The 16,709-nt window shown below is 45.3% G+C and overlaps 1 protein-coding gene across 1 annotated transcript; it reads left to right on the top strand.

The window, feature by feature from the left end:
* Nucleotides 1–5,420: 5,420 nt before the first annotated feature.
* On the top strand, nucleotides 5,421–6,455 carry xcr1a.1 (chemokine (C motif) receptor 1a, duplicate 1; the record flags this gene model as incomplete). The annotated part of the gene is made up of 1 exon (XM_084436099.1): nucleotides 5,421–6,455. The coding sequence occupies one exon, from the start codon at nucleotides 5,421–5,423 to the stop codon at nucleotides 6,453–6,455; it is 1,035 nt and encodes a 344-aa protein (XP_084292225.1).
* Between the last annotated feature and the right edge of the window lie 10,254 nt (nucleotides 6,456–16,709).

Genomic DNA, 16,709 nt, shown 5'->3' with positions numbered 1-16,709 from the left:
CAATTGTTGTTCAACCAGGAAGTACAGAACACATCTCAGAAGGACATGGGAGGGTTACAAGGTGAGCTGCCTCTTCTTCAATAAATCACATTTTTTTGGCACTCATTTCATTTCCACTTCCCAGTGTCTTTTAGTGTGACGCCTTTTCCATAAAAATGCCAAAGATAAATAACTTTTCAGTTATTATTATAAATTATTTAAATCTGTTACCATGTTGCAGTGGGTATGTTGTTAGCATGCTAGTGTATAAGCATGCTAGCATATAACCACAAGGCCCAATGTTGTGCTAACTACATGAAACCTCATATGGTGTGACACCACATCATATTGTGTGACAGGTTTTGCTTGTCACTTCATATGATCAATTTGTCACACCATTTTATATGAACTGTATTTTCCTATATGCTTCCTTAACCCTTCCTCTTCCTTAACCCTAGTCACCCTTCCATAACCTTTCCTTAAAGGAGTAGTAAAGGGAAAAATCCTGTTTAGCCCTGTTTTAGGGTTACTTATGATCATATACAATGGTTCAGATCAAAACGTTGACAAAACTAGCACTTTTGAGAAAGTTGATAATTGCTCTACCACCATTTAGGTCATACAATGGATGTGGGTGGGCACCTTGAAAAATCATTCAAAAACATGTTAAACTCTCGATTTCAAAGACAAGAAGGTCACTGAGGAGGTAATTGGTGTCCGTTGGTGTTCTGACATCAAATTCGCCGCAAAGTATGAATCCTGTAGGGTTTTATTGCTCATTTTATGAAATCCATTGACTTGTATTGACGCGACCATTGTAGATCAATCTGCAGAGGGGATTCAGGAAGCGGAACTACTTACGGTAGCTATTGTTATTGTTTATGTTGCTAGGCTACCTAGTTTGCGGAAGTTTACACACGTATGTGCTGCGACTAAATAGTTATATGCTAAATATTTTAAAAAGCCTTTCCAGATGAACTAGAATCTTACTTTATGGCGAATTATATGTCATAACGCCAACTAACACCTCAGTGAGTTTCTTGTCTTTGAAATTGAGAGTTTAACATGTTTTTTGAATGATTTTTCACGGTGCCCACCCACATCCATTTTATGACCAAAACGGTGGTAGAGCAATTATCAGACTTTCTCAAAAGTGCTAGTTTTGTCAACTTTTTGATCTGAACCATTGTATATGATCATAAGTAATCTTAAAACAGGGCTAAACATGATTTTTCCCTTTACTACTCCTTTAACCCTAGTCAAATGTGTGTGAACCATATACATGGCTAATATTGAGATCTTGAATCTATATACAGAATAATTATGCAATTTAGATAACAAAATATTATTGTATTTTATAATTAAGTTTAACATATGTTTTGTCCACTTTAACCCTTTTTTCATCACATCATCACATGGAAACAGGGTATATCCGCACAATCAATCTTTAGAGCTGGTGTTCCCAGAGGGAAGGAGACAAGGAGGAGGCCAGTCTGAAAGTATTGGGACCAGGCCTCAAGGTGTAGAATGAGGGGTAGGATAGAGTCACTCAGTGAAGGCACTTGCCTCCGATATCTAGTACTACCTGGTCAGACAACAGCACATCTCCTCAATATAGACATCTCTTCTCTTCTCTGAGCCGAAGGTCTAGGTCCAGGCCCCATTTCCATTTATAAATGAATGTTTATGAAAGCAGAAACAACCTCACTGTTCAGCCACCTTGTTGATATCACTGATTTAAATTATTTTCCATTACACTAATTCAGCCGATGCTTTCATCCAAAGCGACTTACAATAAGTGCATTTAACAAAGGTAGTCAAGTGTACAACTACTCGTTATCACTAAAACTTATAAGTGCATCTTTTTCTAAACAAGCATCTATGAGCCTAACCTAGTGCTAAAATAGAGGTGCAAGAACAGCCAGATCTAATATAATAAGTGCTAGGAGGAAGAGTCAGGGTGGTACTTCTTGAAGAGGTGAATTCTGAGCCTGCGTCAAAAGATGGGCAGCAACTCTGCTGTCCTGATGTTGGTGGGCAGTTTGTTCCACCAATGTGGGGCAAGTACAGAAAAGAGCTGTGACAGCTTCGATTCACCACTGGGGCCTCTGAGTGACGGGGCAACCAGTCCCCTCGAGGCAGCGTAGCAGAGTGTTCGGGCAGGGGTGTAGGACTTGACCATGGCCTAGAGGAAGGACAGAGTTGTTCCTTTCACTGCCCTGTAGTCTAGCACTAGAGTCTTAAATGTGAGGTGCTACAGGGAGCCAGTGTAGAGAATGGAGAAGGGAAGTTGTGTGGTAGAACTAAGGGCGGTTGAACACCAGGCCAGCTTTCTGGATAAGCTCCAGGGGTGTAATGGCCAACATCCGGGTGCAAGCAAGGATGGAGTTTCAGTACTGCAGGAGTTGACACCAGCCTGGATGAGCACCTGCGCCGTCTCGTCAGTAAGGAAGGGGAGGATTATCCTGATGTTGTAGAGCAGGAATATGCAGGAGAGTGTAACCAATGCGATGTTTGCAGAGAACGACAGTTGGTCATTCAGGGTCACACCCAGATTCCTTGCAGTCCGAGTTGGCATCACCACTGTATCATCAATGGTGCGGGCAACCCTTCCCCAGGAGGAACAGCAGCTCAGTCTTGTCCAGGTTGACTTTGAGGTGGTGTGTCACCATCAGCTCTACGTGGCTCAACTTGCATGTCAGAGGGAAGAAATGACAAGAACAGCTGGGTGTCATTGGCATAACAATGGTAGGAGAAGCCATGCAAGCGAATGAGTGGAGGGAAAAAAGAAGAAGACCCCAGAACTGAAGCTTGTGGAAGCTTCGTAGTCAGTCTGAGTGATTCCAACACAGACCCTCTCCATGACAGCCTGAGTGGTTCCAACACAGACCCTCTCCATGACAGCCTGAGTGATTCCAACACAGACCCACCCCATGACAGCCTGAGTGGTTCCAAAACAGACCATCTCCATGACAGCCTGAGTGGTTCCAATACAGACCCTCTCCATGACAGCCTGAGTGGTTCCAACACAGACCCTCTCCATGACAGCCTGAGTGGTTCCAAAACAGACCCTCTCCATGACAGCCTGAGATGCCCATCTCCTCAAGGGTGGAGAGGATTATCTGTCACCAGTAGTTATCAATACTTACCTGACATATGAGTGATCAATACTTACCAGTAGTTAATATTCAGCAGATTGAACAGTAAACAATACTTACAGTACCAGAGAATACTATATAAATTATACTATTCTTTATTTCAGTGTGTTCCTCACTAGAAATATGGTTCTTCACTAGTCCTTTTTCTGATACCCAAGTGCTATGCAATGTTTAGTGGCACAATGTTCCACACTTTTGTGTGATTTTTCTCAAAAACTGTTTTTGTTGGAATGTTCAATAAATATAATATATGTTTTTGCATTGAAAAATTGTGGTGTGGTTCACCCTATGGTGTGACACTATATCATTTGGTGTGACATTCAAAATTGTGACAATAAAAAGGCTTTGTTAGTGATTAATCCCAAAAATCTCAATGGAACACATGGAAAATAGTATCAGCTCAGAGTCACAAGCATTTTGTTAAATTTATAACAGCGTTTGTCAGAATTAATCTAAAATATATTGAAAGACTGAGGACAGATGGCTTACTCTGGGCGATGATTAAGTAAAATAATACAGAACATAATACATAAGCACAAGGAAATGCTGCATCTCAAGATAGTGACGGTAAAGAAATATGATAAAGTGAGTTACTTAAGAAAAGTACACCCCATTTTATGTATGTCACACCATATGACAATCTTGGACATACATACATACATACATACATACATACATACATACATACATACTGTGGTACCCTCCCTGCCGTGGGTGGGTGCGAGGCTGCCACAGGGCCACAAACCGCTGCCGCTGGCACTCTGAATGGCCCCAGAGACCCGGAAACCCCGCTGGGCAGTTCAGCACCATGGACAGCGCAGCCAGGTTGTGAGTGGAGTCTACAGGCCATTCACCATTGCCATGGCAACCCTGCCACTCAGCTGCAGACGATCTGTTCGTTGGCCCTCTCCCTGGAAAAACACCGGCTGGAGCCACTCAGCTGACGAGCTGGGTCTCCATAAAACCCCAGGGATGAGAACACTCAGGAGGCCAGGGACTCACACTGACGACCGGAGCAGAGCCCAGGATCCCCGCAGGCTGGCTGAGCGATCCACTGGGGACAGGAGTCCACCCCGCTGACCCAAAGCTTTTTGTTGCTTAATTTTTCCTGTTTTTTGACTTAAATAAACGCGCCCAGGCGCTAACCTGCGCATCGACTGGACCTCCCTCTCTGCTATACTCGGGGTCTCACTCACGGTGTCCCACAATACATACATACATACCTAGATAGACCTACATACATTCTGATACACACACAATAAATACGGCATTCTATTCTGCAACCAAATAGTGTGAATGTGCATTATGTATTTTCTCTAGAGAGGTGAAGGAGAAGGAGAGTGATGAACTACTGTAACCTGTTGAAGAAGAATGTCTGTAACCTGTTACATGTGGGTGGAGGAACCGGATTCATACAGTTGAAAAATTGTTTTGTTTTCATCAATATTTCCATTGACAGCACATGCAGGAAATACCCATGACTGTAAATGACAACATCATGTTAAAAATGACTAAAATGCCTATACAAAAATACTGAGAGCTTCTAACAGAATAGATCATTTATCCCAATATATATATGATGTGATGTGATGATGGTCTATGTGATGTTATGACTACTAACCTAAAGAAATAAGTGGCATATTTATATACATATAGAAAAAGGAAACCACAAGTCAGAAAGTCAGACAGACATTGGCCGGGTTTCCCGATAAAGAACCTTCTTAAGGAGCCTTTCTTAAGCAACCCTTTGTATGGGAGTTAAGAAGTAGGCTACTTTGGAGTTAAGTGCTTCTTAACTCGTTCAGGAAACCAGGCCATTCACAGTATATCCAATCTTTTTTGCATTCTGCAGCTTGTGACGTCTCTACTTTCATTGCATGAAACTTCCTTTTTTTCAGTCAAGAAACTTGGTTAGCCTACACGGTGTTCATAACACAGTAAGGTAGACTACCGAGGAGCGAACACACTTATCGACCAAAAGGTAAGCTGATTTGCCTAATTTTATGATGCTATTTGTTCATATATACCAACAATTAAAAATAGTGAAGATATATACACCTCTTCTTTGACACTTCTTAATGTTCAATCCATATAACCCAAATTTGCGTGGCAGCCAACGATGTGCAGTCAAGGAGGTAAATGTGTAAATGTAGCCTATATTGCATTAGTTTCTGGGGTATTATTGGACTTTAACAAATAATTAATTTCACAACCCTTTTTTGTTTCAAATTGTCTAATTAACACATTTCTTTTTTTTATATATAGCTTTTAACTTACACTACTATGGAGGATTATGACAATTATGATGTGACAAATGGACCAAACAGCAGTGATTATTACCAATACCCGGATGAAGAACAATTCTGTGAAAAGGACATTGTTATCAATTTTGGATCCATTGCCACCCCTGCATTTTTCTTTGTTGTGATTCTCCTGAGTCTAGCAGGCAACCTTCTGGTTCTAGTCATTCTGGCTCTGTACGAGAACCTCAAGTCCCTCACCAACATCTTCATCCTCAATCTGGCGTTGTCCGATCTGTTGTTCACAGCTGGCCTTCCAGTCTGGGCAGTGGACCACATCGTGGGCTGGATCTTTACAGAGATCACCTGCAAAGCCATCACGCTGGTCTTCCACGCTGGCTTCTACAGCAGCATGTTGCTCCTGACCATCATGACTATTCACCGCTACATGGCCGTGGTCCACCCTCTGTCCGACCATGGCACGCCAAGGGGCTGCTACGGGGTCGTGACCTCCCTCCTCATTTGGACTGTTAGTTTTTTGGCAGCAATCCCTGCTCTGCTCTTCACAGGGGTCCAGGTAAACCCCCATAAGAACACACGGCACTGTGAATACAAGGATGCCCTGTGGAAAAACATTGGCACCTACCAGCAGAACTTATTTTTCTTGGCTGCCTTTGCAGTGATGGGTTTCTGTTATGTGAGGATTTTGGGGAAAATGATCAGGTCAAGGTCACACATGAGGAACAGAACGGTGAAGCTGATCTTCAGTATTGTGGCAGTGTTTTTCCTGGGTTGGGCTCCGTATAATGTGGTTATATTTATGATGCGGTTGGCTGACAATCCAGCACATCCATTAAGTGAGTGTGAAGTCAGCAAAAGGCTTGATTATGCATTCTATGTGTGTCGACTCATTGCTTACTCCCATTGCTGTCTTAACCCTGTATTCTACGTATTCCTTGGAGAGAAGTTCAGAAATCACTTAAAGGATTTACTGTTTAAAGTCTTCCATCGCCAAAGCACAGTGGACCTACAACAGAGCAGAACAGCTAACATTCACTCCATGGGATCAATGTACTGAGGGGCTCTTCAAATAAGCACAGAGATAGTGTCTATCAGATCCAAACCTTTTGGGAATCCAGGTCAAAAGTCTGACTTATACATTGCACACTGTTTAAACCATGCTGGGTGTGCCAGCATCGATTTGGCATATTTCTCCAAACAAAGGTCATTGTGGATGTTAAAGGCATGTTATTGCTTGACCTTTAAGGTTTCCAAAGTCCGTCAGTCGTTAATGGTAGGCCTATTATTTCTCTGACTGGGACTGTTCAAAAGAGAATTTTGCTAACACTTTCTTTGTGCACTTAAAATGAAGAGCAGAAATAGGTTAATGATGGAGTTCCCTTTTAAATTATTAGACAAGATAGGATTAATTTCTTCCAAATCATTATCACTGAAAGTCATCTAAACTTTAATAATCTAGACAAGCTTGTGGTAAAATTGTATTACTTGTTCTGTGATGAAAATGTATGGAGCTGGCTGTTATCAAGAAATGTTAATCTTAACCTTTGTAAGCTGTTTCTAATTAGTTGTGTGTGACTCCTGTTTGACCGCACAAGGGTTTCTGGAGAAGGAGGTCACGCCAGGGGGGTCACGTTGATACTCAAGGGGGGTTCTAGGTAGAGGACGTGTCTCCACCGGACAGATTTACATGTTCCCTAGGCCAAGGGTGACATTCTTACATGTGATGTACAAACACCGACTGTTTAGATACTGGGGCGTCAGGCGCCTCATCCTATCTTCAGTGCAAGGCCGTATTTCGAGAAGAGAGAGAGAGCTTTGTCTAGAAGGAAGGAGGGGGGTGTGAGACGGCCCCCCTTCTCCAAGGGTTAAAACCACTATTCGGTTTGCATGTGCTTCAATTTGGGTTCAGCCAGCATCCAGACAGGTCATCTGTGCATTAGACATTGCCATGTTCTTTTGTATGTTATACCTTCTGGAATAAACCGCTTTTGCTTATACTCAAATCCCGTGTTGGAGAGATTCATTTGGAACACCTGAGAAAGGAGACACTGGACTGTGTGGTATATTAGGAGATTGGGGGTCCGTCTTTTATTGGAAACAAGAAAACACAACGCAGAGCTAATCAAGGACAATAATAAAAGACAAAGAGATTCAACATCTGATAACCGTTGGAGCACACAATCACTAGCATCATGGGCCACCTCTCACTTCACTGCGCTCCCTTGCACAGCATTGTCGATGTGTATGAAACACCAAATGGGTCATAATTAGGGGCCCTAGGAACCCTATTATATCTGTTGGTCTTACTGTGCACAGTGCTATGGTCCTGCCCATTTGCCACCTGCTCACGGCCTGGACCCTTACCCCTGAGCTCCAGTGCCCCTGGACGCTCATCCCTGCCCCTGGACTCTTTAAGCCCTTTTTCCCCCCAGCTCACCCCCTGGTCCCGGTCAAGACCCTCACCCCTGCCCTGGAACCCCGGATTCGCCCTGAGCCCCTGTTTCCGGCCTGGGCACCTGTCCCTGACCCTGAGCTCCTGTGCCCCCTGGACCCTCCTGGACCCTGAGCACCTCCCCTCCCAGTGACTGCCCCTGCACTTTGATCACATTGTCACTAGGTTTTGTTCTGCCTCCTTGTGTGTATGGTTGTCTGATGGTTCCCTCTAGCTCTCCCCTCTAGTTGCTCCTAGTTTTCTGCCCAGTCCCAGCCTCGTTCTCTGTTCCCTTCCCTTGTGTCCTAGTTCCCTCTGTCCTTGTGTTGGTGTCTTGTTGGAATCCCTCCATGTCCTTATCTGGGTGATTGTCTGCACCTGTCTCGTTATGTATTGTTGCACACCTGTACGTTGTTCCTTGATTGTTCTTCCAGAGTATATTTGCCCTCCTGTTACCTTTGTTCTCTGTCGGTTCATTGTCAATGTTAGTGTGTTGCTCCCAATGTTCCGCAGTTTTCTTTTTGTGTTTTGAAATTAAAACATTCTTTTTGAACCTGCTCTGCCGTCTTCTTTTGGGTCCTACCTCCACCATCCTCAAGCCCTAACAGAGTGGTGTGCAAGGAACTTTACCTAACTGTGTGAACTTGGATTACAACGGGTAGTCTCAAACTTTTTTTTTTACAAAAGTAGAGGCCTGGCAGAGCACAAAGCCCAGAGTCTGGTGATGTATATGGGTTCCAAACTTCAGGCTGTCACAGCAAAGGATTTGGAACCAAATATTACAAGTGACAATTTGATTTATGATGGTTAGTTTGTCCAATTAATTTTGGTCCCCTAAAAAGGAGGGTAGCACATATACAATTGTTTGTAATTCTTACAATGTTCATCTGATTTGGATGTAAACACCCTCAAATTAAAGCTGAAAGTCTGCACTTAAAGGAGTAGTAAAGGGAAAATCATGTTTAGCCCCGTTTTAAGGTTACTTATTATCATATACAATGGTTCAGATCAAAATGTTGACAAAACTAGCACTTTTGAGAGTCTGATAATTGCTCTACAACCGTTTTGGTCATACAATGGATATGGGTGAGCATCGTAATTAATTAATCTCTCAATTTCAAAGACAAGAATCTCACCGGGGTGTTAGTTGGCGTTCTGACATATAATTCGCCATAAAGTAAGATTCTAGTTCATCTGGAAAGGCTTTTAAAATATTTTGCATGGAACTATTTTTTTTAATATTTTGCATAGAACTAATTAGTTGCAGTATACACACATACGTAAACTTCCGCTTGAACTGATTCTGATCTCACGCAATGCCTTGAAGTAGTTCCGCTTCCTTAATCCCCTCTGCGGATTGATCTACACATCTACAACGGTCGCTTCAATACAAGTCAAAGGATTTCATAAAATGATCAATAAAACCCTACAGGATTGATACTTTGCCACAAATGTGATGTCAGAACACCAACGGACACACACTAGGCTCAGACAGCAAGGTCTGGGTGTACCCCCCACCCCCCCTTCATGCCATACATGAAGAAAAGAGAAGGCAGGGGTCTTGAATCTCAAAGGTAGGGGGTTGCAAACAGGAGGTAGGGTCTTGGCTTATAAATAGGTTAAAATCAAAAGGCCAAGTAGGGGAAGGCCAGGCCAATAATCTCTGAAAAGCCTACAATTCTATTACAGGCTAGACAGAGATAGAGAGAAGATGGAGAGATGTTGAGATGTGGAGTGGAGGGCTAGACGGAGATAGAGAGCAGATGAAGTGTGTGTTGCTGTCTGTCTGCTCCATTATCAGCCATGACTCAGCAAAACTCCCAGCTTCGCCTGGCCAAGATCCAGTCTGGAGACACACACACATGCACACACAGAGACGCATGCACGCACACACACACACAGACACATGCATACAGAGACACATGCACACATACATGTGCACACACACACACACACACAGATATGACTAAATTTAACACAGTGATGTAGCCTACACACCTCTACCATTCCGATCTATATTACCTTGACAGTATTGTACCTACAGTAAATGTATGGGCTTGACATCTGAGAGCCAGTCATGTAGGAGTATCTGCTCCATGTCTGGCCTCCTGACTGGGTTTGGAGCCAGGCACCACCTAAGCAGTTCCTTGCAAGCTTCAGCTTTCGGTTTTCAGTACTATGATATACTATCTGTATTGATAGAAGGTAAGCTTGGCATTTGCTTAGTTTACACGGTTCCATACTGTTCAAAAAAGAGACATCTCAGCCCTCCTTCAAGCAACTCTTACATTTGGACAGCCCTTTCTGGAAGCTCAGGCGTCCAGCCACAATCTCATCCTCTGTCTTGAATGGCAGATCCCCACACACCAGGTCAAAGAGCAGGACTCCCAGGGACCAGACGGTGGCTTCGCGGCCATGGTATTTTCCATTCAGAACCCACTCAGGTGGGCAGAATTCCTCAGTGCCTGAAAGAGAGAGACGGAGAGAGAGAGAGTGTGTGTGATTATGCCATATCCCTATGTCCATGGTGCATCAGTCCAACACCGTTCAGTCTCCTGCTTCCATCACCCCAAAATTCTCGGTAGAGTCCATCCTTCGTCGATCCCCGCAGCCAAAGTCGATGAACTTGACCTTCATGGTGTCGATGTTAATGAGGAGGTTCTCTCTCTTCACGTCCCGGTGGAGGAAACGGCGGTCACGGCAGTGACGCACCGCCATCACCACCTGCTTCATGATGGTCTTGGCGAGGTGTTCGTCCACCCGGCCCCGTCTGCTTGGTGTACTCAGACAGGTCCATGCATGGGATCGGCCTCTCCAGGACCAGGATGAACATCTTGGGCTGCTCGAACCACTCGATGAGCTCCAGCACGTTCTCGCAGCTGGGAGGCTCGCTCACGATCTGCATGAGGGCCACCTCGAGGGGCAGCCTGCGTGATGCTCCAGGCTATGGAGGGGGGTTGGGGTGACAGGTGAGGGGGGAGGTGGAGGGGGGGGGGGGGGTAAAATTTTGTTTTCCTCTTCTAGCCCTATCATAATCCACAAACCATGGGAAATAAGGGTTTTGGGCCGCATGCCGTCACGTGACTTGCAATACCGAGCTTTAGCCACTACGTCAAATGGCTTCATGCGCCGGTGAGTAACTTTCATTGAAATGAATAGGCAGCCATTTTCAATGCCGTCTCCAGTTTATATTATACCTCCATGGTTTTGAGGCGAGTCACGGCCGAGCTACACCAAGATACGCACGCGCAGTCCATGAAAATAATCCCGCGCGGGAATTGTCTGAGCTACACCAGGAAGTGTATATTTATGTGTGAAATTGAGAGTTTAACATATTTTTTGAATGATTTTTCAAGGTGCCCACCCACATCCATTGTATGACCAAAACGGTGGTAGAGCCATTATCAGACTTTCTCAAAAGTGCTAGTTTTGTCAACGTTTTGATCTGAACCATTGTATATGATCATAAGTAACCTTAAAACATAACTAAACATGCATTTCCCCTTTACTACTCCTTTAAAAGTTGTATTCCTTTAATGAAATTCATTTTTATTGGGGGCAAGTGGAAAATAAGATGATATAAAGTAAGTAATTTTTCATTTAAGTAATGCAAAAATACTTTTTAAATGATTTTTTTTTGGTACTATTTGAGCTTCTGTTTTTCTGTACTCCTTCCCCCTCTGCACGCATATGTTAACTGCCATAGTACTAAGAACTCTCCTGGGTATCATGAAGCAAATATGTGGCCCAGATATTGGACCAAAATAGTTGTAGTAGTCGCGCACATCCAACAAAATTTAGGCAGGATCAGGAACCGAACAAAAGTGCAAATGAAAAGAGAGAAGGTCCGCACACTGAGCTCCCGTTTACCTTTTATTCAGCCAAATACATGTGACGTTTCGAACGGGAGCTGTGTGCGGACCTTCTCTCTTTTCATTTCCAGATATTGGACCATGCATCCAAGCCTTTATTTCCAGGGAATAGTAAATGCTAGACAGCATTCTTCTATTGCTTACCATCGTACTACTGCTTACTTCCTCGTAGTGAGAACACCATCAACGTGCATGAATAATAAAGACGGTGAACTGACTAACGTCCTGCTGTCATTTCAATCTCCCTATTCAAAAACACACTGTTGTGGTAGTTAATAGTAGGCACCACTAGGGGGAGCTCTACGTCTATATAAGATAGGTTTGGGCTGGGAATAAAGCAGTTGATTGAATCATACGCATGGCGTTCCCTGTGTCTCACTATCACCTGTCTAAGTGATTCTACATGGTGTCAGAAGTGGCGAGGTCACTTAGGTAGACTGATTAGGTAGATTGCTTTAGTAACTACCGGAAGAAGTCTCGGGGTCTAAGCTAACGCTAGCAGACTAGTGGCGGTAACGAGACGTGAGTAGCTAGCTAGCTAACTCCGTGTGAGAAAATCATGGACCGCTTGCCTCTACCGGCGAAGTTCAATTTCAGCAGACCGGAGGAGTGGCCGAAATGGATCCAAAGGTTCGAAAGATTCCGGATAGCTTCAGGCTTGGAGCTACAGTCCGAAGAAAACCAGGTCAACACCCTCATCTACACAATAGGAGACGAGGCGGAGGATGTGCTAACTTCCCTCCGACTGACACCTGAGGAAGCGTGTGATTACGGCTCAGTGAAAGCCAAGCTGGATGCACACTTCGTGGTACGGAGGAATGTAATATTTGAGCGGGCGAAGTTTAATCAACGACATCAGGAAATAGGTGAGGCAGCCGAGGGCTTTATCACGGCACTTCATTGCCTTGCGGAACATTGTGGTTATGGAGAATTACACAGTGAAATGGTCCGGGATAGGCTAGTAGTGGGGATAAGGGATAAAAAGCTATCTGAGCAGCTGCAAATGGATCCAGACTTAACGTTAGAAAGAGCGGTCACTAAAGTTCGCCAGAGCGAGCAAGTCAAAAAGCAGCAAGACATGTTAAAGAATAACTTCAAAACAGAAGTGAGCGCAGAAGTGGATGCTTTCAGCGCGCGTGGGAAAACAAGCGGGAAATATAGACAGCAAGGAGCAAGGGCGCCAGCACAGAGATTCAGGGAGCATGCACAATGCAAAAGATGTGGGAGGGAAGCACATAGTGTGCAACAATGCCCAGCGCGGGACGCAACCTGTAACTCCTGCAAGAAGAAGGGACATTTTGCTAAAGTCTGTCGATCAATCACAATGGGTGAAATAAACACAGCAGACAGTGACAGTGGAGAGGATGTTGCATTCCTGGGCTCAGTTAATGCAAACGATTCTGATGCTCCATGGCTGATAAAACTGAAAATAGCAGATACAGAGACAGAATTCAAAATCGACACAGGAGCTGATGTGACAGTAATCCCAGCCAGTCTGTACCGCACAGGGCAGTTTAGCAGGCTAGAGAAAACAAGGAAGATCCTGCTAGGGCCAGGACAGACACAGTTACCTGTAGAGGGGAAATTCTCAACCACTCTCAGAAAAGGCAGTACACACACTACTCAAGATGTATACGTAGTAACGGGCCTCAGACTCCCTCTACTGGGACGCCCAGCCATAAAAGCACTAAGCTTAGTCGCTAGGGTGGACTCACTCAGTCTAGACAGCACAGAGGCTGTAAAAGGACAGTTCCCCAAACTATTTCAGGGGCTAGGAAAACTAGAAGGGGAATATGAAATTGTATTGTCTGCAGATGCAGAACCATTCTCCCTTTCCACTACAAGGCGCATATCTCTCCCCCTCCTGCCCAAAGTGAAACAGGAGCTGTCCAGGATGGAGTCACTGGGGGTGATTTCAAGAGTTGAGCAGCCTACAGATTGGTGCGCGGGCATGGTGGTGGTACCAAAGCCAAATGGGACAGTGAGAATCTGTTCAGACCTGACAAAGCTCAACGATGCCGTTAAGAGAGAAAGGCACATTCTCCCTTCTGTAGAACACACTCTAGGTCAGCTGGAGGGAGCCCAAGTGTTCTCCAAACTGGATGCAAACTCAAGCTTCTGGCAAATACCACTCTCTGAAAAGTCTGCCCTGCTCACCACATTCATAACACCCTTTGGTAGATACTGCTACAATCGCCTTTGTTTTGGTATCTCGTCGGCACCAGAGCACTTTCAGAGGCGGATGTCTCAGATCCTGGAAGGTCTGGATGGAGTGCTCTGTCTAATGGATGATGTACTGGTGTTTGGGAAAACACAGGAGGAGCATGACCACCGCCTGAGGGCAGCGCTGAGCAGGCTGCAGGGGGCTGGAGTCACACTTAACGAGAAGTGTGAGTTCTCCAAAAAGAAAATCAAGTTCCTCGGGCAGATCGTGGAGGGCTCAGGAGTCAGCGCCGACCCAGATAAGGTGACAGCCGTGTCTGAAATGCAGGTGCCACAAAATGTCGGTGGAGTGAGACGTTTCCTAGGTATGGTGAACCACCTTGGGAAGTTCATGCCACACCTGTCAGACCGCACCAGACCACTCAGAGACCTACTTCGGAAAACCAACATGTGGACATGGGGCAGTGCACAACAGCAAGCATTTGAGGAGATAAAGAAAGAGTTGAGTACACCACCTGGACTTGCATTGTACGACCCAAAAAGAGAAACCACCGTGTCTGCAGACGCTTCATCATACGGACTGGGGGCGGTGCTTCTGCAGAAACAGGAAGACGGTCAGGTGAAACCTGTGGCATATGCTTCCAGAGCACTGAGCAGTACAGAGCAGAGATATGCTCAAGTCGAAAAAGAGGCTCTCGCTACCACATGGGCATGTGAGCGATTTTCAGAATTCCTTATCGGCATCACATTCCACATCGAAACTGATCACAAACCCCTCGTCCCGCTGCTGGGCTCTAAGAACCTGGACGAGCTGCCTCCTCGTATCCAACGGCTGCGTATGAGGTTGATGAGATATAGCTACACTATCTCCCACGTAGCAGGCAAAAACATAGCCTCGGCGGACACGTTGTCACGGGCCCCTGTGGAGGGAACAGGGGACAGAAGATTGGAGGAAGAGACAAACCTGTACGTGGATGCTGTAATGTCCAATCTGCCCGCCACTGAGAAAAGACTTAAAGAAATACAAACACACCAGGACAAGGATGAAATCCTCATCCAGCTAAAGAAGTTCTGTGCAGAGGGGTGGCCTGATAAGTTTAGCATAGGCAGGGCATTCCAGCCTTATCTGGTGTTTGCTGGAGAACTTACCGTACAAAATGGCCTCCTCATGAAAGGCAGCAGAATCATGATACCGCAGTCACTCCGAGAGGATATATTGGCCAAGTTGCACGAGGGACACCTTGGCACCACTAAGTGTAGAGAAAGAGCAAAACAGTCCGTATGGTGGCCGGGCCTTAGCTCACAACTGGAGAAAATGGTTGAGAAGTGTGAGGTGTGTGCAAGAGAGAGAGTGAACTCAAAAGAAACACTACTGCCCTCCGAATTCCCTGATAGACCCTGGTGTAAGGTAGGGATGGACCTTTTTCAGTTTAACGACAAACAGTACTTGATTGTAGTGGACTACTTCTCACGATTTTTTGAGATCGCAAAGCTTACGTCTACAACCTCTGAGGCAGTAATAGAGCACATTAAGTCTATCTTTGCACGCCACGGCATAGCTGATACAGTCCGGACGGACAACGGCCCGCAGTTTTCCTCAGAGTGCTTCAGAGAGTTTGCCTCTGACTGGAATTTCAGCCATGTCACCTCGAGCCCGCTCTTTCCCCAGAGCAATGGAGAAGTGGAACGAGCTGTTAGGACAGCGAAAGGCCTTCTCAGGAAAGCTGGAGACCCATACCTGGCCTTAATGGCCTACCGCGCAACCCCGTTAGCAAATGGATACAGCCCTGCAGAACTTCTCATGGGTCGGAAGGTCCGCACACCCGTCCCAGTCGTCCCGGCACAGCTATATCCCAGATGGCCTGATCTTCAGGAACTAAAGGGAAGAGAACAAACAAGCAGACAGAACCAATGGAGGAACTTTAACAGACGTCACAGAGCACGCGACCTACCCCACCTTGAACCAGGCGAACATGTGTGGGTGAAGGACACTAAAGAAAAAGTAACAGTACTTCAGGAAACGGGGACACCCAGATCCTACCTGCTTGACACACCTAGAGGGACCGTACGGAGGAACAGAAGTCACCTAGTGGCGACACCAGCGCCTGAGCCATCTACTGACCATTCTGACAACTTGCGGGCGGCAATGACGTCAGCCAGAGATGCTTCCCCGGACTCCTCACCCACCTCTCGTGGGACCCCACCCCGTCCACAGACAGAGCCCGTCCGGAGGTATCCGGTCAGACAGCGTGGTCCTCCAAGACACCTGCAGGACTTTGTGACTGATTGATGAGACACTGAGTGGTTAAAGGGGCAGAATAACCCCCTCATTCAGTGGAGGGACTGGGGCAGTCTACCCCCACCCCCCCCCCCCCAAGAGACAAAGATGGAGGAGAGCATTATTTGATTGTTGCTGTTGTGATTATTTGTTGGAAGAAAAAAATAAGTGAAATGTTTGATGTTGGGTTGTACAGTATAGACCTACATTGAGTTGGGTTATATTGTTTTTGTTTTATACAAGTTCCAGCATTGTTTTATATCCAAGATATCCCAGATAGCATGTTAATGTTCCTTTAACAAAAAGCGTCCTGTGAGAAAGGGGGATGTTGTGGTAGTTAATAGTAGGCACCACTAGGGGGAGCTCTACGTCTATATAAGATAGGTTTGGGCTGGGAATAAAGCAGTTGATTGAATCATACTCATGGCGTTCCCTGTGTCTCACTATCACCTGTCTAAGTGATTCTACACACACCACGTCCGCAGAGACACATTCATGTTACTTGATTTAAGCGCGAGTGTGAGCTTTCACTTTGTGCCTTTTCCTTTGTTTCTAGCTAGTGGTGAG

The sequence above is a fragment of the Borostomias antarcticus genome (assembly GCF_949987555.1).
Source record: "Borostomias antarcticus genome assembly, chromosome: 3".
Lineage (NCBI taxonomy): Eukaryota > Metazoa > Chordata > Actinopteri > Stomiiformes > Stomiidae > Borostomias > Borostomias antarcticus.
The sequence above is the reverse complement of the archived record's forward strand: the minus strand, read 5'-3'. Positions and strand labels throughout refer to the sequence as shown.